The 25,979-nt window shown below is 44.8% G+C and overlaps 1 protein-coding gene across 1 annotated transcript in view; it reads right to left on the bottom strand.

Annotated features, from left to right (window-relative positions):
- Positions 1-25,979, bottom strand: part of usp43b (ubiquitin specific peptidase 43b) — a 63,339-nt gene that overhangs the window by 24,941 nt on the left and 12,419 nt on the right. The window contains exons 3-6 of the mRNA XM_020623104.1: positions 11,960-12,063; positions 6,590-6,682; positions 3,491-3,626; positions 2,398-2,542 (exon numbers count right to left, since the gene is read on the bottom strand). Of these exons, the coding sequence (XP_020478760.1) occupies positions 2,398-2,542; positions 3,491-3,626; positions 6,590-6,682; positions 11,960-12,063 (478 nt within the window). The remainder of the gene's footprint in view (positions 1-2,397; positions 2,543-3,490; positions 3,627-6,589; positions 6,683-11,959; positions 12,064-25,979) is intronic.

The raw sequence follows: 25,979 nt of genomic DNA, 5'->3' as shown, positions 1-25,979 counted from the left end.
CTGGGAAGCGGCTAAGCAATAAAGAGCTGCATGTTTAGTTCACAGTTTGTCTCACACCCATAAATCTACTTTGCAAACATGATAGCAACAGAGAAAAGAACCAGCAGAACGGTGCAAGTTGTAACAGCAACGGATGAAATTCATGGCAGGAATGTATAGAGTGCAACGAGCACACAAGTCACTTAACCTGACAAAAAACCCAAACTGCAAAATGACCTAATTTTACTGATAAATAAACAGGAGGATGAACCTGTTCTCTGTAACAGAGATAAAGGAATATGAAATGGATACTTCACTGTGGAAACCAGTGATCTGTTTCCAAATATTCTTTGGCAGGTGACATCTCATCCTTGGCACAAACACTCCCACTCCCAAACAGAACAGATCTCTCTCAAATTGTGAAGAACGTTTTTCTATTTTACACAATTTTAATGTAAACCTCAGTTACCTAATTGCATTCTCCTCTGCCCGTGGATGGACCAGTGGATTAACAAATGATCACAGAATAAGGTCACACTAGTGGTAAGAAACCACTTTATTTACCTACAAAAAACAAAATAAACTAAATAAGCATTACTTTTCACTGAGTGCAACCCTACAGTGTGATATTTGGTCAAAGCTATGTTACAAAAGCCTCTGCAGTTCCACTATGAGTGAAGGGCGGCTCACGTCGTCTCCGGCAGCTTTTCACGTCAGGACGTTTGGAGCAGCAAAATGAATTCAATCCAAATTGTGTTGTAACGAGGAAATTGACCAAAAACAGCTATCAAACAGGTTTCCTCCAAATTTCACACACATTTCTGTGCTTTAATTGCCCACAAGATGTTTTAGCTCCTCCGCTGCACTCCACACGTAACATTACCACCTCGTAAAACGCTTAGATCACTACTCTTAGTTTTAACGAGACCCCTGGTGAGTTTGTTGTTCCATCTCATATCTAAATCACAAGACTGAGATTTTCACTTTCATTTGAGTATTTATGGACAATGGACTAAGAGTCTCTCAGGGATCAGACCCTTCAGACTTAGTAATTGCAGAAGGAGCATAAAGATCACATTTCTATGGCGCCAGACAGTCTAAAAGCCCCGCACATTGTTGTGCTTGATTTTATGCTTTTTGTGTATTATTATGGTGCTATTTACTCACCTGCTATTACTGATTTTATGGCTTTGTTAATCACAAACAGCAAGGCAAAAAATATTTATGCGGCTGCAGTTGTGCTTGATTTTTACTGAGCAAAATAAACATAAATTACTTTATTTTCTAATTTATGTGTGTGAGTAATTTAAGAGGTTCTACAGCTAACGTTGCCCTTTTGGTGCCCGTCACACCAGGTTTACTCAATTTTCTGCCTCTAAAAAGTTACCCAAGGAGAAAGCATAATGGAAGTGGGGGAGAGGAGGGGTAATGTTTTTGCATTACAGCAAACCAGCCTGTTTCCTAAAGATGATGGCAGCATCTTCCATGCATTCTCACAGGGTGAATATATCAACATGAATGACAGGACAATCTGATGTGCACAGAAATGTGTGGAGTGCAGATGCAGAGTCTCCATATCAACAGTAGAGCCAGTGAGAACCCAGGAGGATTTAGCCTGTGCCAGGCTGTCAGGGGGGTGTGCTCCTTCAGACAGCAGTGCTCCGAGTCGTCACTGTGCGACACAAATTAAAGCACTTAAAAGTCACATTTGTCAGGGAGACCAGTGGCACTGAAACAGATCTGGGATGTTCAGCCCTGTTGGAACCTGTTTGTTTACAGCAGAACACGAGAAACAAGGGGACACTAATCGCTGACGTACATCTGAGCACACAGTTTGTTTTTTATGGCTGAGAAACAGATGGAATGAAGACATGGCTTCCATCCATCAGTGGAAACACTGGGAATTCAATGAAATCTTGCAAAAAAGTCTGACAGTTTTGTGTATCAATAAAAATAAAATCCAACAAACTGCAGTGGAAACAGACTTATTGGACGAATCATGACCAGGATGAACCGTGTGACTGAAACGTCAGTGAAGAGCTGAAAAACACAATGTAACCTGTGAACTTTGTCATCTAACCTCACATCCCCATCAGGCTTTCTATCATTTTCCACAGCGGCTCTTTTCTTTTCTTGTTGCGTCGTCGTTTTCTGTAGTGGTTTAATGACGCCGACTGGAAAATTATCTCCTGCACACCTGCACAGGGTGGCTGTAATCCACATTATGTGAAGTGACGTCACTTAAATGCTGTCAATGAATCCTCCGCATGCAGCAGTAAATTAACAACTGGACTGATTGCTTACACATCTGGGTGTACATCCACATTAATGCAGGAAACTGTTAATGGTTACCACACAGTAGTTATAAAGAATGTGACTAAAAACTCCCTGTTTATTGTCCAGCTTCAGTCCTGTTACCTGAGATGCGTGCAGAGCCTCCTCGGATGTAGAGTGGAGGGGCCTGGAAGGCGTAGATCACATCATTCTCAGCTATGCTGGTTAGATCGTCCTCATCAAAGAAGGAGCGCTGAAAGCCCGTGGAGTACACCTCTGTCAGGATCACCTGGAGACAGACACACCAGCCGCTTCTTTGTTACAGTGCCATTAGAAATCTTATGCTGTGAGAGCAAACTCTGAACCACCAGCCACCGCATTACTACTCCCACCAAACTCACAAAAGGCTTAATGTATTTTAGAGGGAGGAGGCGGTAAACCCAGGCCAGCAGTGTGCAGAGAAAGGTCAGAATAAGACACAAACTATGATAATCACACTCATGTGCCAGCCGGAGGGAGCTGAGCTGCTCTGTCACCGTTTACGGTTTCACACAGGAGCATTCAACAGGAATGGGTCCACGTGAGGCCCGGACGTGCTCAGGTGCAGGCAAGGACAGACTATTAGTCAAAGGGCCCCTGGGGCCAGATGTGCAAAAGGCCTCCACCTCTCCTACACTCTCAAGACTGAGCAGCCACGTGGTTTGTTGCCAGTGTGCGTCACTTTGGTCACCTGGCATATTTTTGTAGCTACTTTGCTGTGTTTGGGGCATTTCCTGTCTCTTTTAGAGATTTTGTAGCTGCTTTGTATCTATTTTTTCTCATTCTGTGGCTTTTTACAGAGGTTTTGTGGTCATCTGACTGACTTTCCAACAGAATGGTTACGTTTGGTTGTATTTGCCTCCGTATCAACACCACCTCCAACTCCACCTGCTCCGTCTGTGCCGCTGCTGTGCAAGCCGTTGATTTGCCTTATACTTCACCTGCTATTAATTTTATAAGTAATATTCTGAGTAGTAGTAATGGTTTTTCTAGACGTGCAGTTGAACCAGAGTAAATATTTTCTAATCAAATCACTGTGATGTGATTTCTTTTCTGAGTTCAGTGGTTGTAAAGAGATCCTCCCTCTCCTTCACTCTCACACTGAATACGCAAACACAATAAAAACAGCAGCGCGCATTTGCACATCTCCACTTTCTTTGTACATCTGGTCATGTGTACCTCTCCCTGTTGCCGTTACCTGGTCTGGAGAAAGCTTCCCCTCGTCGGCCACCATCCTCCTCAGGCAGGCCACAGAGCCGAACAGAGGCACAGCCAGCCCGACCCTCAGGTACCTCTGTCCTTTGGTGCTGAACACCAGAGTCACACACAGTGGCCTGCAACAGATGAAAACACAATTAGCGACAGTGAGAAATGCAATGAACTCTACTGTGATTTCTGTGCCATTTATCCTGCAGTCTCCTCTACGGCCAAGAAGGGACAAAAGAAGACTTTCATGAATAAATCAATACATTTTAACATTAATAATAGAACATTAGGACTCAGTTTTATGTGTGCAAAATAATGCTGTAGCATTTTTAAAAACAGGGAGAGCCTGGCTCTGACTTCTTCTGAGGCAGCGCTGGGCAGATACACTATCAGGTACCTGTGGCCTGTAGCTAGCGGCACAGGAAGACATGGCCAGAGAATTTATAATAAGAGCCAGAGTATTTCTATCCCAGAAAGACATCCGCTGTCACACTGCACGTGACCCAGCGCTGCCTCCATCCACTCTGTACAGTGCTGCGTCCACAGTGCAGTTTTTCACAGCGTAACCTGAGAATGACGTGCACTCCTGACTATATTCGGCTTTATTTATGTAAGTAAAAGTATACAGTAAATACCAATTTGCAGAAATACACTGTTACATGTACAAGTAACTTTCAAAATGTTTCAAAAAGTTACTTAAGTACAAAAGTATTAGCATTCAAAGATACTTGGAGTACCAGAGGTCGGAGAAGCACACAGACTCAATACTGAAGTAAAATAGCAAATATGTTCATAAAACAGTGCTGACAAAGTAGAAGCACCACTTCAAATTCTTTAATCAAGTTGGAGTATTAAGTACTACATGCTTTAAAATATACTTAAAGTGCAGAAGTACAAGTACTTTGACAGCATATTTTCAACACTATATATTGTCATGCTGTTGATAACATCAATGCACGAGTCTTGTCCACGTTTGTTCAACAAACTTTCAAAGGTGAAAAATATGACAAAGAAAAGCTTCTGATAATAAATAAAAAAACAAGGGGCTCAAGGGTATAAAGTGGCTCCCACACTGCGAAACAATATTTAGTTAGAATGATTTCTAACAATGATTCCTGCAAATACCAATGCTTTTCCTATAGATATTCACATTTAACTGATCAATGGCTGCAGTCACTGACAGAATATTCACAGACAACAAGTCCATGTCACACTCACAGAGGAGCCACCACAGGACGTCAACAAACCAACATGCAGAGAGCACATGACCGCCAAGGTGCAGAGCCCAGTGTTTGGACTGCCAGGCACAGCAAACGTTGGACTGGTAACAAACAGTGTGTGTTTATGACTTACAGACATGATCTGGCTGTGAGCTGAGCTGATCTCCTCACACAGAGAAATATATAGAAAATGCCTTAAAACACAGTTCATCTATTTGTCCCTTCAGAAGTGTTTTCTCTCACCTTCTCTGCCGCATGAAGAAAAGACGGCAGCTAAATACTGTGCACCTGGCATTCTGTCAGAATGAAGCTCCTAAAAACTGTTTCCTAGATGTCACAGCTGTCACAGTGGTATTGATCTCATCTGCTTCTCTATGCATCACAGTTCATAGCTGTAAGATGCTTGGACTGACAGATGGTCACTGTTAAAGCCTGTTCCCATTATAGTGGGAAAATGAGAGTCCTGTGCTGTGTGTTCTGCGCTGGTCGGCACTGAAACACAAGTAGAAATTCCCAGGGACACTGTTCTTAGCTAATGCTGCTAGCAGTAGCTCACTATGATTTAGAGGCTCAAATTGTGTTTCCTAACCAACCTTGGTAGCAGCAGTGGGTGCTGATACTTTGCTGACTCAATAAGTTGTCTGTCTTTATCAGATTTTGATACGAGGATCACATGTTATCGCACTTTGGGAAATTCAGAAACATTGGCTGCGTACTGTGACCTGAGATTCAACGCGTACAGGATGAACTAGTAGGATAAATAGCTTCATGTCGGTTCCAGTAGTGGCCAACGATGACTGGCCAACAACAGAGCCTGCGCTGAGTAACACATACACAACAATGTTGAGGTGTTTTTCCACAATAAAGTGAACACACGATCAGAATCGAGTTGTGGTTTAGAGTCAGTCACCTCTATTTATACCCAACCTGAGAGGTCAGACCCAGGCTGCAAAATGCCCAAATACACCGTGCTGCATAAAACAAACAGCAGAACCCTGACTTTAAAACAGATGCTAATGTCTGACCTTACAGCTCATCTGTGGTATCTCCACTCAGAGCAGAGCAGGGGAGGAGGTGAACTGTGGGGAAGTAAACATCTGATTTAGCTTCCAAAAGAGTGAAGACCAACTGTAAGCATGTGGTGCGTATTTCAGTCAAAGCCAGAGCCCAAAGCTTACATGTGTTTGTGCTTGTTTATGTGGGAGTCTCGATTTCAAACAAACTGAGACGTGAATGGGGTCTCCCTCCCTGAAAATGTCAGGATTTCCTGACGCCCAGTGACCTGACGTGGAGGCTGAGTGGCTGTTGGGATGTAAAGTTGAATAAGACATTGTTCCTTGATGCTGAAAGGGTTTTCCACCAGCGTTTCCTTTGTGATACAGCCCTCCAGCTCCACAGTCACTGGTGTTCCTACCGTATGTAGTGCATGAACAAAGCTGGGTGTTGTCCAGCTATCAGTAAAAGTGAAGGTAGAGCAGGAGCCAGTAGTTTAGCTCAGTGCAGCTCTGAGATTACTGCTGCTTGACTGCATTTATTAAATTAAAAAGATATAACGTGTCAATTAGTGAACTTTAGAGGACAGAGCCAGGCTCTTTCTCCCTGAGTCCAGTCTTTATGCTAAGCTAACATTCTGCTGGCTGGTCAGGGAGGAGACCAAGGACCCAGCAGTCCCTCTGACAGAGTTTCAAACATCCTCTGCAGAGATGGAGATGTCTCACTGCATCTGAAGGACAAGGACTCTCTGGTCTGATGGGACACAGTGTAGATCGATGGGCTAAAATCACAATTTTATTAATTGAAAATTAAATATGGAACACAATGAAATGAGCAATAAAGTGAAGGTGCACGTCTGTGAAAGCAGCAGTGCTCACCTGGTCTGGCGAAGAGGAATGGGGAGTGAGATGCAGAGGAAAGGGTCAAAGGTGTTGCTCTGTTTCAGACAGTGGGGGCATGTCAGCGAAGATCTGGGGAACGAAACAGTCACATTAGTCTTGGAAAAAAAACCTGCTGCGCTAATCTCAAAATCCTCCTAATGAAGTCTGGCACCAAAGAAAATGCTTAATCTTGTCTCACAGGTGAACAGCACAGTAAAAGTGAACACGTCACTGCACTCTGAGCACCTTGATGTGGCGGTAAGAAAGGAAAAGATGAATGATGTAACTGGTGAGAATGAGAGAGACTACGGTTGGGGTTGGGGGTGTGGTAAGCAGTAGAAGCAGCCCCCTGGGGTGACTGGCTCTGCAAAGCAGCAGAGAGGCAGTTTCCATCTTGTTGCATCACTCTCACCAGGTTACTAAAGCTCATGTGACGCCATTATGGGATGCTGAGCAGAGACATGTAGACAGATGTCGTAAGCGATCCAATAATAATAATTATTGGACAATAATTTGTCCAATAATCTGAGTTAATCTTTGCAGGATTTACTGGACAATACTCTGTGAATGGATCTTTAATTAGATGAAACACAGTAGGAGCATCAGTGGATGTACTTTAAGGCAATGTCAGTTTATTTAGACAGCACATTTTGTACACAAAGGCAGTTCAAAGTGCCTAATGCATAACGTGTGAAAGGATAAGGTCAGTCACTTTCAACATTTATAGTATTTTCAACAATCCCCACACGGAGACTAAAACCAACATTGAACTGCCACACTTAACATCTGTCAGTCTCCAACTTGGATCGGCTTAGTCGTTGGTGCCATAGATCTCCAATGTTTAACAACGATTGAAAACACACCAGTGAGCGCCATAGACCTCCAATGGTTAACAACGATTGAAAACACACCAGTGAAGACTACTGCTGCTCCGGGTGACACATTTCTTCATTAACAAAAACAACAGACATGCATATTTGTTAAAAATGTTGCCCCAAAAGCTCTAAACAGCCAAAACCTTCTACAATGTCTGAAATAAGCAAGGATCAACTGCGCATGTGGAAATGCTAAACAGTTTTGTAGACAAAAGTATCTGGAAGTAAACCTCCACCAAAACATTTGAGGGCAAACAAACCACATTTCGAGCACAGCTCAGTTTGCAACTCAGCATTTGAGAGTGTGTAGGCGCAGATTTGTAAGAGCAGGAGCAGATCTGAGGGTGAGGGAGGACAGAGTCGTAACAGATAATGTGAGTGAGCAGCAGGGATGTTTCCTTCCTTCCTCAAATTTGATTCTGCACTTACAAATCTGTGCCTGTGCACTTTCAGATGCTGAGCTATAAATAGTAATCAATTTATCTGTGAGACCAAGTATTGTTTGTGCTAGACAAAATTCCCTCTAACATTCCAGATATTGTGTTCACAAGAATGGGACGAACGGACGGATGGAGAACCTGAAAACATTTCTGGTGCAGAGGCCTAAAAATGATCAAAAAGGTGCGAAATGAGTGACCATAACTAAATATAGATGGAAAATGATCACAACAAGAAGCAAAATGACCACAAAAACACAAAGCAACAAAATACAGGTGCTAAATGACCATAAAGATGCAAAACAGCTACAAAGAGACACAAAACTATCTCAGCCTGGAAATCTTGTTTGTCTGTTGGAGGGTGGGGGGGGACCTTTTGAGTGTCTGCGCCCAGGAGCCCAGTGCCTCCTAATCCGTCCATGGCTATTGTCATTACCCTGATTTGGTGCGATTTTTCTTTTGTCAGCACAAAACAACTGTTTCATCAGTCTTCATTCTCCTACTGCACCAGTACGGAAAGCTGCACATAAACTGACGACAAACTTGTGCAAAGTATGTTGAACCTTAACGATCTTCACACGACATCCTACCATGGATGAGCTGCTGAAATGTGTTTTCCTTGTAGAAAGGCACCTGACAGAGCCGCTGGGGGAGGAGGGGGAGGAGAGGGGGAGTGACTGAAGCTCTATTCAAGCAAGCCCAGCTGACACTGACTCTCAGTGGATCTCTCCCTCTTGGCAGAGTAGAATGCCTGCCCTACGGATGTCTCACTCTCGCCAGGAAACAGCGAGGGTAACGGCACCCCGTGCATACCAATCACACTCCTCCACTAAGACATAGATGTGCCCTGCGCTGCTCAGAAACACTTAAGGAGCAAGGCAGAGGTGATATTCTGGTGATGCTCTAATGGAGGAAGCGTGTAAAGGTTGAGAGGTATGTGTCCCCCGACCGGGACGCATCCATGCTGAACAGACTCTGATCTTGGTGTTTGCACTGCTCCAGGTTTGGATTTTCCCCAGTAACTCTCAGGTACCTTTATCTGATTTTCGTTCCTGTGGGAGGCAATAAAACAGAAACACTCAGGCCATATTAGGTTTTATGGGGGAGCAGCCGACTCAGGACCCACATTCAGCAAGAGCCCCATAAAATCTTTGTAACCATAAATAATTTTTTAAATTATTTAAAACACTCATTACTGTATTCTGCACAGCCTCGTGGTTGCATGCTTCTGCCAACTGGCCAAAGTCACAGGTTTGGGACAGATAAGAGGTCACTGTGACCTCGATCACTCTAACCAGTTAATCCTTGAACTCAAGTGGACACATGCCAAATTCCCTCAAAGGTGTTCACGGGATATCATGTTCACAAGAACAGGGCGTACATGCAGACAGATGGACAACCCCAAAACATAACGCCTCCAGCCACAGCTGGTGCTGGCATGGAGGCAAAGAAGTCTGATGCAGTGCTCTCTGCCTGTACTGCACTATTTCAAAAATACTTAATTCCATTGCAGTTATCAGTAGGTTACAGAAGTCGCAGAATACGTTTGGCATTGCCTAGATCCGTGCGCTGTGTAACTACATTTGCAACACAGTAAACTACTGAGACATGAAAACGAAAATGTGGTGCACAGACGTCTTAAGGTAGAGAAAGTTTTTCTTTTAAGAATCTTTGTAATAAATATAATTTATAAATAATAAATATAAAATAATATTAATATACCCTAATATTTGTAACACAAAGTGTAAATACAACAGAGAAAAACCACACGTTACTACCTGAATATTTTATGGTATTCTTGGAAAATACATGCTAGAATGTGGTATTTTAAGAGATAAAACAAATAATATTATAGTAATATTTAGCAAATAAATGGCAAAACGTGAAAAAGTTTACATTTTTTATGAGCCAGTAGTATTTCTACACCATGCTAATGACTATGGTACTTGGTGACTGGGGAGGGAAGCCCCTGGTTAAACTGGAACAGACCGGCAGCTACTTCCTCTCCGTATCCTGGCAGCTATCCTCTGCTGGGGGACCATATGCTCTGAAGTGGAAAAGGCATAAAATGTAACGAGCACCTCAAAATTCATTAACTGACATCACATTATACACATAACAGCAGAGCCATGGCTGGGCCTGTAAACGCCACAGTCCCAGCGGCTCCAGCCTGCCCTACAAATCCTAACAAATCAGGACTTATGATCACAACAACAAGGTCTCACTAATTCACAGACAAGTCCGGGGTGTTGCAGCACGCTGGGTTTCGTCGTAATGACTGGTGTTTGACAGAGCAACCGCAGGCCACGCCTCACTCACACACAGGCAAAGTCTAATGGAAGATTTACTGACAGGTGGGTAAAGGGCTAAAGATTTATAAATGTGGGATGACAGGATGAATTTCAAGAGTCTGGGGCTGCACTTGATACGGAACTAGATGAAGCTTGAATCATTTTGATCAGCTGCAGAATGTGTAAATTAAGATCAAACTGGTCTCTCCTGGTTCGCCCAGACAGTGGTTCATCTTGTCTGAACATGTATAACGGCTGTGACATAGCAGAGTGACAAACCAGGCTATTATTAGGATAATTCTCTGGCCTGTCAACGCTAGATGATCACACCAGACCCTGAAAGGCAAAGTGGCTCAGGACTTGGTTCCTTTTAGAGGAGTCAAGAAATATTTGTTCGAGTCCAGCAGCGACAACTTAAAACCTCTCAGTGCTGTGACGCATGGGGTCTGCAGTGTTTGCACTGTTAACACAGACTCGGACTGCACACGTACTGTATATGCTAGAGCAGCTTTGTAAAGACTGTGCTAAGTCAGGCCAGTCATGTGTATACATTCCCTCTGCTGCTCCTCTCCCTCTCTCCATGGCCGACACACTATCTGAGTGGGTGAGGGGAACTAGCTCTGCCTGCCAGGCTGCTAGGACCGCTGCTTCCCATCGAGACACACCAAGGTGTCACAGCTGAAGCATTTGACAGCGAGGGGAGTAATTAAGAGATGCGCTCTTACAGATGTATTCCTGGCAGTCACACAGAGCTGCCAATTTCCAGAGGAACTGGCAGATGGAGTACGGTACTGAGAAGCTAGATATCAGCAGCTCAGTCTGGAGAGACTGCTCTTACAAAGGTTTATTAATTACACATACATTTCTGAGTTTAGTGATGAATCTGAAATCTCTACAGTTTGTCCATTTGGTCAAAGGTCCTGACGGTGTGGAGGTTTTACATCAGGAGCTACACTTGGCTGGGGAGATGCACTGAGCAGAGCCTGGACCCTTCCACAGGAATGTTGTCCCAACATCTGGGACATTTAACTGATGATAACAGAAAGCAAGATTTTAATGGAAATTGTAACCTAAATGAGAAAGAAGATGGGTTGGCCTAAAAGGTGAAGTGCATTAGACAAGAGTGAAGCAGCAGAATAAATACTAAAAAGGGACAGTTACTGTAGACATCTGTGAGTAAATGACTGGAGTATAAATGTCTTTTTCAGCATATAAACACTTGTACCAACCAACTAATGTGTTTAGGCAATGTCTGCCCTCTGGGTTTGCCTGGGGTCACGTGAGTGTACACGTCCCCAGATGCAAGAAGGTTAGAGCAGAAGTAAGCTAATGACATTAGCCCATGTAGCGGCATCCAGCTGCCACAGTGTGGAAATGCTTTTTTTAAATATTATGGAGCGCCAGTTAGCAGGCATGCTAACCTCTGCAACTTGTGTTTGAGCAGAGAGAACAACTGTTTAGCCCTGCGATGGATTGGCGACCTATCCAGGGTGTACCCCGCCTTCGCCCGATTGCCGGCCGGGATTGGCTCCGGCCCCACCCGTGACCCCGCTCAGGGGTTAAGCGGTAGAAAATGAATGAATGAATGAATGAACAACTGTTTAATCTTCGTGTGTTTTGGTTTGGGCGAGGTTAAAACAAAAAAAAAACAACACCCTCTAACAGCTTTACGTGGTCATGTGAGCCCTGCTGCAAATTTATAGCTAATTTGCAGGTTTCGTTCCTGGCAGGTGTGAGTGCAGTGTGTTAGGAAAGGAAACTCACTTGTACTGGGCCTGGAAGTGCTCCTGGACAAAGCTGTGCTGGACTCTGGGCTGCTGGGACTTGGGCAGGTCAGGACACAACACCTCCTCCGCTCCACCGGGACCCTGCAGCACAGATGCAACACAGTGCTTTGAGATTCTTCACAGATCCATCTCACACATTGATTTACCACAGCGAGAGGAAGCACACACTGTGTTTCGTGGCAGCGTGACACTTGGAAATCTGTGGAATGCACCTTTAACACACGTTTGCTTTTCCTTGCCAATTACATGTACCTAAACAAACCTCAGTGGGAAGTCCTTGGCTCCATTCTTTGATGTTCTCCCCTACAACAGAGAGGAAGCTGGTGTTGGAAGAAGATAAAAGAAGCGGAGAAGTGATAAAAAAAATTTTTTTAAACTGACTGATCGCTGAAAGACTTGAAGGACACACACAAAGGGAGTGCCTCACAGCACCGCTGTGCCTTAATGGCACAACAAAGAACCTTCTGCACCAGTTTTACACACTGATCAATGTGCTCTTAGTTTAAAACCTTAACAAACCTCTTTGTTAAAATGGATTCAGTACAGTAAGATGAAGTCCATCTCAGTCACCTACTGAGAAATAGGCACACTTGTTTTCTTGCTGAGAGTCAGCAGAGGAGATTGACACCACTTTAATGTTTGGTATATCTGACTGTGAGTTGTGTTATGCTGCCGCCATGTTGCAGCAGGGGTCAGTCCATCCATCGTCTATACCTCTTATTCCTGAACAGGGTCACAGGAGCCTGCAGCCAATCCCAATGACACTGGGTGAAAGGTGGGGTCCATAGGTCACCAGTCTGTCACAGGGCTGACATGTAGAAACAACCGTACACACCCACATACACTCCTACGAGCAATTTAGAGTCACCAGTCAACCTAAGCTGCATGTCTTTGGACTGTGAGAGGAAGCCGGAGCACCCGGAGAGAACCCACGCAGGCACAGGGAGAACATGCAGACTCTGGGTCGGCCGGGACTTGAACCTGGAAAAGAATTAAACAAAGAACAGTTCATGGATCGACTTCCTGCCTTCACACATACATTAGCAGGCTCCCCTGCACCAACATGGCGCCTGCAGGGAACAGCGACAGCTCATGATGAATCTATAAGTTTGTATCTATGATTTTCTTTAGCTTCATGTAACCAGTTAAAAAATATCCACTGAGGTTATAATCTTGTTTTGCAAGGGAGATCTGGCCAAGACAAAGCAGCAACAATCCAGCATGCAACACAGATACAGTATATGCACCAATGGCATGAACAGAGTGGGTCATAAAACAAATGTTAAGAAGCTAGAATGTGCTAAAACAGAGACAAGTAGATAGAGAATCATTAGCCCTATGTGAACTCTTCCAAGTGTCTGGAGCAGAAAACGCTTTAGTTCCCGTCTTTGAAGAATTAAACAAAGAACAGTTCACGTGCTCCCTGTTCACTTTAAACTTCAGTTGTGCTGGTCTTTGAACCGAGTCCGCTTAGTTTTATACATTATGCTGTAGTTTGCCATGCTAGCTGTTTGCTCACAGTAGCTTTGTTTCTACTGTTCAGACACGGTTTCAATCTTCTCATCTAACTCTCAGCAATGAAGCAAATAACCACACGCCAGGGATTCAGTTCATTTCTTTGTGAAACTGCTGTGCATAGCATTAAAATTTGTTATTACATGCTGTCACATCTGTTTCAATATCAACTTGACCTTGACAGCCAGAGAAATGCCCTGAAAAACACTCTCTCACTTATCAAGTGCGTCATCATGTGGCACACGAGCACCTTGTTAGCATTTCTCTGCTCACACAGTAGCCTGGGCTAACACTCTGGTACTTGACAGTGCATTAAGTCATCTTATCATTTCAGCTGTGCTTTTACACCAGGCTGGAAATGCTATGTCTCCCAGTTCCAGCCTCTGGTCCCACACTGGCTGCCAGTGTTCCCGGGCTGGCAGCTCGACCATGACCTGCGCTCACAAACAGAGCTGAATGGGGGTTTAGGATTTCTAAAGGGGAGCGGGAAGTGAAGGGAGTGTGTGTGTGTGTGTGTCTGAGTACAAGTCCTTTACAGTTCATCACCATTTCAAATCCTCTGTTTATTCTTTGCAAAGAGTGAGCGTGAGACTGAAACCTGGCCTTCCTGCTGCACCATGCTTCCACAGCCACACACAATGACCAGCCTCCATCTTCTCTCCCTCTCTTCTCTCTGCATGGATGTCACCGTTCTTCCATTGCTTTGTCATGCTCTCCCACACAACGTCAGCACTAGAGGACAGGTTCAACACAGCTGATCTTCTTCCTACCAGTTCAGGTATGTATGTGTTCAGGTCAAAAATATGCCAGCTCCTGATAAAATGCAACTAAACAGGCAGCGACAGAGGGAAGAAACCCGAGAAGCTATTTTAGAGTCCGGTCTATTACCGCAGGGTGTGGAATTTCATTTTTTTACACTTCTACCCCAGTATTTTTCTCCTGTATATACTGTACACCCAGTGGTCAGTTTATTAGGAACACCTGGGTCAGACTGAGTCCGCGCTGCCGTAAACCCTCCGTCATGAAGGTGATGATGATGAGTTTGGGTTCAGACGGTTTCACAGAGGTGTGGGTACACCAGTGTGACCACTGTGCTGCTGTTCAACTGGACTGTGCGTTTACATGCACTTAAGTAACCAGGTTACAATCGGCTGATTTCTTAAACAGGAAACCCGGTTTCCAAAGTCAGGGTAGAGAATTAGGGAGGCCTGATTTCCCCAGGAAGATTTCTCCCGGAGGACACCGATTTGTCTGCCATGCATACACGTAACCAGGTTTTAATCAGCTTTCTAGAAGAGCGCATGTGCTCCAAGCTCCAAGGTTGCTAGTGTGCATGTAACTGGAGAAAAACAGGAAGTTGTCACCGGTGTAAGCACACAATTATCAACATGGCGAGGAGCAGCAGCTGTATTAATTTCACAACTAATGGGGCCGCTAATGTGAAATGAAACATCGTTAAAGAGACCAAAATACAAGCCCCATCAACCGAGACCATCTTTGTTTATGGGACCCAAACAATGCCTTTCTGCTTTCAGTGGCCTAGTGGGGAGGGTGGGGGGCCAGATTACCTAGGAGCTCATGTATACTGCTGTTTCTGAGTAACGCAATTACTTCCTGCACGTTTCTCTGTAAAGGCCTCGATGTGGAGCCCAACAATTACTGCCATGCACGTAAACGTGCAGGGACTCTGTAAAGGCCTCGATGTGGAGCCCACAGTGAATGTCAGTTTGAAATCTGCAGTTTGTTTGTCTTGTTTAAATAAACTTTATTGGAATTATCACTGACAAACAAGCTGTGTCATCAGTGAAAGGACAACAAGAAGAAAGAGTATGAAGCTGTCCTGTCGTAAGCCACAGCAGCCTTGATGCTTCAGTTTCAGCTACAACGTGTAAAACTCAGTTCACTACAGTTTATAGCAGATCTTTTGTGGGGCATCAGACAGTGGAGCCGCTCACACCACAAACTGACCACCAACATTTCTGTCATGCCACAAATCTCACCAGGCCCTACTCAAACTGCACATCAAACCGATTCTGGGCTGAAATGCAGCTGAATCCAGAAACAGCTGTGCCAGGGGGTGTGTGCCAGAGCTCGGGGAGCGGGGCAAAGATTAAAACTCCAACCCCTCACTCACCTCAGTGTTCTGTAATTGATTTGTGGGATTTAGATAAATGGCAAAGATAGGGCATGTGATTGAGTGGCGGGCCGGAGTCAGCAGGAGGCCAAAGTTCACCGACTGTGACTTTTAAGTTGACTGAGAGCAAAGCAGAAACAGAAACAGCACGGTCAACAACAAACAGAACAGTCGGGGACAGCAACGGCGTCATCTTGCTCTTTGCAAATGACAAACTCGTCCAGAATGCTGCTGCTCCTCTTTTAACAAACACAGGACATTTGACCACACAACCCCTGTTCTGGCATCACTGCACCGGCTTCTTGTCCAGTTCATAATGGATTTTAAACTGGTATTATTTGTTTTTACAGTTTTGAATGGCCTAGCAGCCTAGAAGAGAATTATTTATGTAGAGATACTGCTTGCAAACCAATGATGGTAAGATGATGTCATGGGGTAGGACTAGATAAGTCTGACTTCTTCCTACTCCGTTCAAGCATGTACTAGGTATAAGCAAATTGATATTGGATTAGCATTTGTTGGATATGTGTAAAATTATGTGTGTTGACATATCAACTGTCTTTACATGCTTGAAAGAATAAATAAATCAAATCAAACATCGTCCTTGCCCTCAGGAGAGCACAAATGAAGCCTGCTTAACCATGTGCCGGGGAGACCTCTCAGCTCTGCCAACCAGCTGGTACTTACCGTGCCCAGGTCCAGGCTTATCGCGCCCCTGCTATTGCTGGACAAAGACTGCAGAACAGCCTTCCACTGGAGATGATGTCTGCTCCGAGCCTGGCAGGTCATGTCCTAAAACTCATTTGCTCTCTGTGGCTTTTGACACCAACTACTTTCAGGTGCCAGGAGTTTTATTGATCGTGTTTCTCCTTTTGTGACCATTATACAACCTGTTTTATATGACAAGATGTAGTATTGTAGGTTAGTCTTAATGTTTGTTGTGATTTCTGATGCCTGGGTGTGTTGTATGATTTTGGTGTTGCATGTTGTTATTGTTAAACACTTGTTTTTAAAAAGTGCTACATAAACACAATTGCTACTGAAAGAGGAAGAGGGAGTGCGGGCAGTGATGGAGAGAGCTGGACGTGATGCGCAAGTGACTGAAAATCAGACAGCTGTTTCAAAAGCTGTATTTTATGGGAATATGTTTGTAAAATATACCAGGGGTGTCCAAAAAGGTGACAAACATTTTTCTGGCCCAGAAGGGCCATATAACGCATCGAGGGAACAAATCAGTCAACTATGCTTAGGAGCACTCCATTAGCTAAAGGCCTACAGCGTATCCTGTAGAACAGTCACCGACCGGAATACCAGAAGATCCAGTCACTCGTGGCATGCTCATTTCCATTTAATGTTTAATCTTGGCTACGTCTAGATTAGCTTGGCACCCTCATAACTCCACATAGTCTGTAATTATTTCAGAACAATAAAACCAGAGAGCCTCTTCCGAAAAACGTCAGGATAGTTCATCTCCTGATGCTGGTGTTGTGTCTAAATCTGTTTCCCCATCGAGATGTGTTTCCCTTAACATTAACCACAACCGCTGAGGGGGTCGCTCAACAATGACAGTACCTCAAATCCTACCTGACATGTTTGTGCCAGAATATGAAAGTGGACAGCACGAGGGACTGCAATGGCATTAATTAATTTGAATTGCTCCTCCATAGATAGGTAAACAATGGTAAAGATAGGTAACATGCTAAACAAAGCGGGGAATTGAGAAACCCCATAACCGGCATAATGCACTCCTGAGCTGAGGACTATCAGTTCTCAATGCCTTCAGTGCAGTTTTGTCCTCAGTTATAACAGGAAAAGTCTTGACACAAAAGAAATCTCTGTCACTTTTCTCTTCAGGCATCTGTGAGACAAATTATTACCTGATTATTAGATGCATGCATGTTTTTCAAGCAGAGGTCCATAAAGTGTTTAAGCAAAACTGAGGTACAACAGAAAGTATTGTGAAAAATCATTCATTTTCTACCGCTTAGTCCCTGAACGGGGTCACAGGAGCCAATCCCAGCCAGCATTCGGGCAAAGGCGGGGTACACCCTGGACAGGTCGCCAATCCATCATAGGGCTAACACAGAGACAAACAACCACACACACATACACTCCTATGGGCAATTTAGAGACACCAATCAACCTAAGCTGCATGTCTTGGGACTGTGGGAGGAAGCCGGAGCACCCGGAGAGAACCCACGCAAGCACGGGGAGAACATGCAAACTCCACACAGAAAGGTCCCGGGTGGGGCCCAAACCCAGAACCTTCTCACTGTGAGGCAACGGTGCTAACCACTGCCCCACCGTGCTGCTCTGTGAAAAATCAGTAAGATTTAAATGAAGATGAACGTTGTGAGTTCAGGAGCAAAGTTAACACACACACCTTTGCTTGTCACCGGTCTACAAATACACTGCGCTCCAGCCGCCGAGTGCTATCGTTTCTCGTAAACTCGCCCGTCCTGGTCTTCCTCTTCTCTTCCTTTCCGCCCTCCTGTCTCTGCTCTTCCTCCTTCCTGTTTCCTCACTTCCCACGGGGGATTCGTACAATGCAGATGCCCTAACAATCACCAAGCAGCATCAGTGAGTCCCACAAACTCACCTCACCCACATCAGTGGGTCCTGACTAGTGAAACTGTTTGTGTATCTAATTTATGGAAGAACACAAAGTGCCACCCCCACCCCCTCATTCAATTAGACTGTGTTGTTTGTTTGTTTGTTTGTTTGATTCTCCAAAATCTCTTGTTCGCTCTGGTGACCCCAAATAATTTGTCACATTTGGAGAGTTGGAGACACATTTTCAGCTCAAGTCTATAAATGTTGTTGAAAGAGACGAGAGTCCTCAAAAAGCTGACCTAACGTTTACTCTTACATTAACATGACGAGTAACACGTGTACATGTGCAGTAAAAATGTAGAAAAACGAGCAGATGAACTGGGTGAGAGTCAAAGAATTGTGATTTCTCAATTATTGTTCATGTTGACAAACAAAAACCGCTCTGCCCTAGAAGGCAATGATTCATTTTCCACCCACATATCAAAATGAACATGAAAGTACCACTGGTAAAAACAAACGATTATCCACCAAGAAGTTGTTTCTTCTGGCTCAGAGAACGTCCCCACAGTGACAGCGAGGTTATTAAACAGAGATTTGGCGGCCTTGGAAGCAGCGCTGCATTTACTCATTCCACATTTCAGCAGAAAGGATACAGACACACAGATGAGCAGCTCATCAAGCTCTAGTCAAATCCAACACTGTGGACTCCTGGTCATCTGCACTCTCTGCGAGTTGATCCGGTGTAAAGAAACTGTGGTGAAAAACAGGAAATGTGTCCCCCATCCTCACAGACCACCCGCCTCATCCTGATGGGGGCGAAGGGGAGAACGACCATAAAGGGGGGGACGGGTGTTGTCAGTAAAGGCCCTGATGTGAATAATTTAAACAAGCTGTGGAAACACACTGGGATGGATGTGCTGCTGCCAGAGAAAGCACTATAGTAGACTTGATTGAGAGTGAGCCCCAACAGCAGCTGAATCCCCATGGCGATCGTAACAGAGAGAGGGCTGCAGGAGGAGAGGCAGCGAGCTACCAGGCAGCCGTGATGTGTGTGTTTGTCAATACAGAGATGGAGCCAGAGAACAGAGTGTTATTGAGAGACTAAAAAAGTCAAGGCAGTACATGCAGCTGACATGCAGAGCGGTGATAAATAATGGACGAGCTCCCTCCACGCTGCCTTCTGTCCTGTCTCACTATAAATAGTCCCCTAATACTCTGATATCTCTCCGACTCTTCAGCCCATTATTCCCCGTGGCACTCAACCTGACCTCAGGGCGGTAACTGAACAACTACTGTGTGGACAATAGCAGTACATGCTTTACTTGGACAATATTTCTTCAATCAGGCTGAAATCATTCTGATTAGAGATTCCAGGTTAATCACTTCCACGGACGCTGATCGGACAAGATGTGCCTTCACATGCTCAAAGCATTTAATCCGAATACAACTTTCTTGACAAAGTCATTCCACCAACTGAGTTTTTTTTATCTGCTGGAAATAAAACAGAAGAAGAAGAAGCCTTGTAATAGGAGGCCTCTCTCAGTGGTTTGGTGCATTTTGGCTTCATTCATCTTTTCAAGGACTCGTCTGAACAATGCACTGTTTCAAGCATTTCGACCATCAAGCTGTTCAACAATGTTTAAAAGTCTACAATAAAAACGCTGCATCAGCCACAGACCAGTTTTATTTTGTGCTGCCATGTTTCTGTCCCTCCCAGAAGCTCATTGCACTCCCCACGTGGGGCGAACAGGCACAAAGGATTTATTGATTCCAGCTAAAGAGAACCGATCGGATCACGTCTTTTCATGGCTAATATTTTCCTTCTGAATGGCCTGTCAAAGATTTTGGAAAGGATGCTCGAATGGGGCCGGTCTGTTCTGATGGAGGTGTTTACATGATGCCTTTTCATTCTGACTGGGCTTTTATTCAGATTAGTAGTTGAATATCAGGGTGCATGTAAACACAGCTGGTGACAGGACGAGAGGAAGGGCGGAACTCTGAAGTCGGCCAGCACACCAGTCTGGAGTTACATGTAAGATGAGGGATATTATACAGGTGGTTCCTGCTATCTACGGTACACAAGGCAGTTGATAACAGATGTGGGTACACCCCCGGTGAGCAGCCGTCGCAGCTCGGCAAGGAACGTCTTTCCAAGAAACAAAATGGCTTGTAACTTTGACTTGACTCAGCTTAGTGGGACAGCTGAAGCTTGATTTGAGCCACCATCGAACTCTGGAGAGCGTTAGGGTTAGGGCCCATGAAGAGGTCAACAAAACAGAACTAGACTCAAACAGTACTTAAACATACTGGCAAAGCAAAACCTAACAACTAAACACGGGACATACTGTATATACTGGCTGACTAGGCCATTTTGAAACAAGAGGAAGGTCTAACTTTGTTATTCCCTCTGAGGGAATTAACAAATAGACTAGAAATACAACACAGGACAGCTAGCTTTATCAGACTGCATGAACTAACGCCTAGTACACAAATTACCAGAAAAATAATATAATCTAAAGAAACAAACAAACAAAAAATCTCTAAACTAGAAAAGCCCACTTCTCTCCTTTTGTTGTCAGAGCTCTCGGTCTGGTCCTCCACCCTCACACACATCTTTTGCCAAACAAGGAAGCAGTAACTCAGATAACTCAAACACAATAATATAACACAGAGACAAACAGTGCTGTGGCCAAAGTACTACAACTCAGTTCTAAAAACAAACAGAAATGATCATATTTTATTTAACCTAATTGTCTACAGATGAAACTATGTGTGATAACGAGGTGGGTGAGTGTGTGCAATTACGACCTTCCATTGTGTGGCATCACATGCTGCACATTTTGTCCCCAAACCTCTACAGCGTAGTCGCATTCTGGATGAAAAGCTTCCAGGTCAGTGTGGAGAGTAGGAAAAGTTACAGCGACCAAGATTCTCAATGTGCAACGTCATTTAAATTGTTGTATTTTATCTGATGTAAAACGAAAACAACAATATGCCATCAACAATATCTATCGGCCGCCATCCTCTAAAGACTGGCATCGGCGTCTGAAAACCCGTATCAGTCAACCACTACTGTAATGCACCTTTAATGCAGTCAGCTCTTTAGTCTGCCTGATATTTCTTCCAAAGAAAAAGTATTACTTCTGCTCTGTAGTGGCTCCTGCCATCCCTAATCACCACAGTGAGTCCCTGTGAGCAAGCATCTGCTCTGATGAAATGTCTCAGAGTAAAATGCCAAGCCTCCTGCCGGCTCCACGGATCCTGTCCCGTGCTCCGACCTCTGTGCCAAGTACAATCAACATAATGAAATTCCCCCGGAGCGATCAATAGGGTGTCACAAAGTCAAGCGTGTTTGCAGAGCAAAGGTGACTCGGAACTGCTTTGGGATCACTTTGGGATTATGGCGAAATGTTTCTGAGGTGCAAAAACATCCTGAAACTTAGTGTATGAATTAGCTCCTGTTATCTTAGTTGTCATGTTCAACCAGTCACACCCATTAAACCCCACCCTGTGAAGCTGGGAGATGCAAGAAGAAAACCCCTGTGGAGGCAGTGTGTACTGCTGGCTCAGAGCAAGAACGTCACGCCAAGAGAGCACAGGCCTCAAGAGGAACGTCTTCATCACCAGAGAGAAATGCTTTCCACAAAAGAAATGAAAGAGACAGGAGGAAGAAAAACACTGTGATAGATCAGACAGGAACAAAGACCAGAGGAAGGTGGGCAGCCGGTAAACAGTCTTATACTTGTGCATGCCTTTCTATGCATCGCAGCACACTCAAAGCGCTTTCACACTATTTGGTCATTCACCCATTCTCACCCCAGTGACATCACCAGGAGCAACTTGGGGTTCAGTGTCTTGCTCACGGACACTTCAACATGTGGACTGAAGAAGCCAGGAATTGAACTGCCAACCTTCCAATTATAAGACAGCCCGCTCTACCTCCTGAGCCACAGCCGAGGGAGGCTCCGCTCTTGTGGCCTAAACAGTCTTGTCAACACGCTAATGGTGTGACCATGCTTACGACTACAACAGGCTGCAAATATTTTCTTTGCCTTTTGCTTCGGGAAGTGAGTCACATTTTAAAAGCAGGACATGAGCTGATTGCTGTGATACTGGGCATCAACTTGACCAAAAGCCTTGATAATCTGACCTCAGAGTGAGTCACAGGCACCGAGTGTGACTGAGGCAGCGCTAGGTCCAGTTTCATTTTGAGTAAATACAGTTACTTCATGCATTATGAGTCGCTGTCTGATCTCGCTCTGTGGTTTGTGTCTCGCAGCAGAGACGACTCCCTGCTCCTGCCCTTTCTCTCAATGAGTGTCCTGCTGGGTTTCTGCCATTTCTCACAGACACAGTGTTCCTCACCTGTCGCCTGGCTTTTACCTGTCTGTCCCCAGAGGCCCATTGTTTCCTCATAATGCCCCGAGTATCCGCTAGTTAGGCAAAGTATGCAGCCATAAATGCTAAAACTGTTGATTAGGTTTAAAGATATAATCGTGTAGGAATGCTAATGTTGCTGTTGGGGATGGATTGATAATTATTGCTTTTTAAAAAGTCATTCATCTTCACAGGCAGAATCAAATTAAGCCAAGATACCACATTAGAACTGGACTGGAAGTGACAGGCACGTCGCCCTGCCCAAATGATTTCTACCAACAGCTGTATAAATCATTCCAGTCAGCTGGTTTCAGGCGACTGAACTGACACTCTCTCTCTGGAAATGCTCCACTCAGCAAATTCTGAATCACTTAAACTGTTGGGGTCGGTGCTTCTGTCAATCAGACCCAGCGGGGCTGGGAATAATTGGTGCGCATGAGTGAGTTGATCTATATTAAAACAAAGAATCTGTCTTTTATTGTACTTCTCTACAGAGCAAGACAATGTGCCTCCATTTTCTCCTGAAGTCATTCACACAATGACTTTGTGTTGCTGCTGCTGATTTGAATATCTAACGTTTAACTAATCAGACCAGCGTAGCCTGTCTGTGAACTCAAAAGCACACAAAAGCAAACGGTAACCTTGTTTCGTTTCACGTACGGTAGAAGCTCTCCAGAACTTAATGAAGCAATGTTTCCTGGGCCAGGCTCCCACAGAACATAAGTGCAGTTTAGAGAAATGTCCTTTAATCCAGTGGTGATGCATTGTGTTGTCTGGAGCTGTGGGACAGTTTCATCTTAATCATGTCTGTGCCATAGAGAGAAACCCAGGCCTCCAAACACAGCTCCTTTTGTTAGGAAGTAAGGACAGCCTCAACCCAGGACAGAGATACTGGCTGTGTTTAAGCTACGTTCTTATTATCAGCTGAAATTTCCCAAACCTGGTGTGTCCACAGCAGTGTGAACAGACCAGATGTCCTCAGACCAGGTCTGGGCCACCTGCGTATGAGCTCCTAGGCCCGATTCCTCTCCGACCTCTGACTGTGTGAGCACCATCATTGGAACGGTCAGATCAGAATTCATGTGGTCGTTTTAACGTCTCCTCCTCTGCACATACGGCCTGTCTTCATCATTCGGCGTCGGCCCCTCACAGACCAGTAACAGTAAACATGGAGGAGAGTGACGACAGCGATGGGGTCAGTGGAGAGACCAGGACGTTTATGGAGAAGCTTCTGATCAGGCCAAACTGGGAGGAACATGTCGTAACCCAGTGGTTTGGGAGGAAACTGGGCCATTTGACTGTCACACACACGACCTGGGTGTTATTCTTGTGTGCACGTGGCTCACATTTCATCTGTGCACGTGTGGCAGCTTAGGAGCTTGGAGCCGGGTACACGGCCCTGACACACACAGATCAAAGCTGAGTCTGAAGGCCTGAGACAGGAACGTATCCACACAGACATCTCTCCTCTGATTTTCATTATGAAGAATCAAAGAGGTAGTGTTTTCCACTTCTCCGTCTCTCTGACTGTCACTACTTCTTATTGTTCGCCCAACCTTCCCACACTGTCTTTAAATAATTGTCAAATATTCCCAGCAAATATTGAAATATTGAATCACACTTTAGCTCGATGCCCATCCCTATATAAAACATGCCGAAGGTGACAGTCAACCAGTGTAAGGACCAACACCTTCTGGTAGTGGTCAGCACTCGAGCAGCAGAGTTCTGAACCAGCCATATCTGGTTTTTAACTTTGTTTTGGTCAACCAGACGACGGCGTTCAGTGGATTCTCAGATTGAGGAAACATACACTGATAACCGTGGTTTTAATGAGGCTGGGCTACTTCACTGAGGTGGCCAGCGTGGGTGTGTTCATCTGTTTCCGCCTGGCATACTGAGCCCTGGAGCCCTGGTGTTTTTTGATTCCTGTGATGGTTTCTTCACCAACTACAACTGGACAGAGCAGAACCTTGAGGTGATGAGGGAATACAGTGGGGCCCAAGGCCGCCAGGCTGACATCTACATTGGGGTGGACGTGTTTGCCCGAGGCGACGTGGTAGGAGGAATGTTTGTAAACTCCTAGCAGTCTTCTATGACACCTCGTTGGCCTAATCCAAAGTCTACACTTGGCTTAACTGTTGACACTGCTTCAGAGAGAAAGGGGCAGTATGTGTATACACCTGTCTGAGCCCCTAAGAGAAACGCCCGTGGCCGAGGTTTCTGGCCTGTTGGCTCAGTCTCAGATTGGCTCTTTCTTGTTAGAGGAGACTGAATTAGACAGTTTTCTCTCGGCGAGGCCTTCTCTGCCCTTCACGAGGCTACTTTGTGGGTGGAGCAGTGACAGCAGCCTGCATTCCACAGCGTTACTGTGCATTCTTGCAGAGTTACTTAACAGACAGAGCAGAGACTTAGGCAAAGAGTAGATTATATTCACGGGGAGACAAAAGTACTCCCCTCCCATTCCTGACACTGAGTACGGCCTCTATCTGACTGCATGTTTCCTCACTGATAAACTGAAATCCATGTCAACCTTGGCGTGTGCACAGAGCCCACACTGGCTGATGGCAGAAGGCCTGGACAAACATAAGAGACAACTGTCACAAGAGATGATCTGCTCTGGACAGAGGCCACAGTGCTGCTCTCTTCTTCTCTCTCCAGCCCGTTACACTGCCTGCTCAAGGTGCCAATTTTCCATCATACCATCCAGTATGAAAGGCACCTAGGTGGCATTATACCCTCCATTACATTAGTGGTATGCTTTGTATTTTCTATGTATGTTATATGTCATGCTGGACGCCGCACCTCTAATGCCAGGACACTGGTATCTGGGCAAACAGAACACAAGGGCTGTTTTCAGTTCAGTGTAAATATGTAAAGCTGCAATAAAGGAGATCCAGCTCAGCGCCAATGCAGCAGAATCTCTGTCTTAAAGAGGCTTCTGTCTCACTGCAAGCCATATTTATTCATATGCACCATATTCTTCTACCGTGATCCCTAGTTAAATAGGTCGGAGGTTTTCACTGTACCATAAAACAGCAACTTCATGGTGAAGCTGGGTGAAAAGTGTAGGGATAACTAAAGCCCACAGTGTTTATCTATGAATGTGATGTGATTCATTTAATTGTTCTGGTCATATTATTACTTACATACAGTAGTAGACAATCAGGTCATCACGAATACAGGTCCCACAATCCCTACTACTTCACACCATTATACAACTCGGTGATTTGATCATCTGTTTCTTCTTCTGTCCAAAGCCGCACTCCACCAGTCCCGCCTCCTTATAGCTTGTATTGGCTGGTCACTGGCTGTCAAACATTTTTAAAGCAGTTGCAGGGACAATAAGACTCAGTCCTGAGGACAGCGAAGCTAACGTCCTGCTCCTTCATTCCAATAAATCATCATAGGTTTTAAAGGA

The sequence above is a fragment of the Monopterus albus genome, unplaced genomic scaffold (assembly GCF_001952655.1).
Source record: "Monopterus albus unplaced genomic scaffold, M_albus_1.0 scaffold292.1, whole genome shotgun sequence".
NCBI classification, from domain to species: domain Eukaryota; kingdom Metazoa; phylum Chordata; class Actinopteri; order Synbranchiformes; family Synbranchidae; genus Monopterus; species Monopterus albus.
The sequence above is the reverse complement of the archived record's forward strand: the minus strand, read 5'-3'. Positions and strand labels throughout refer to the sequence as shown.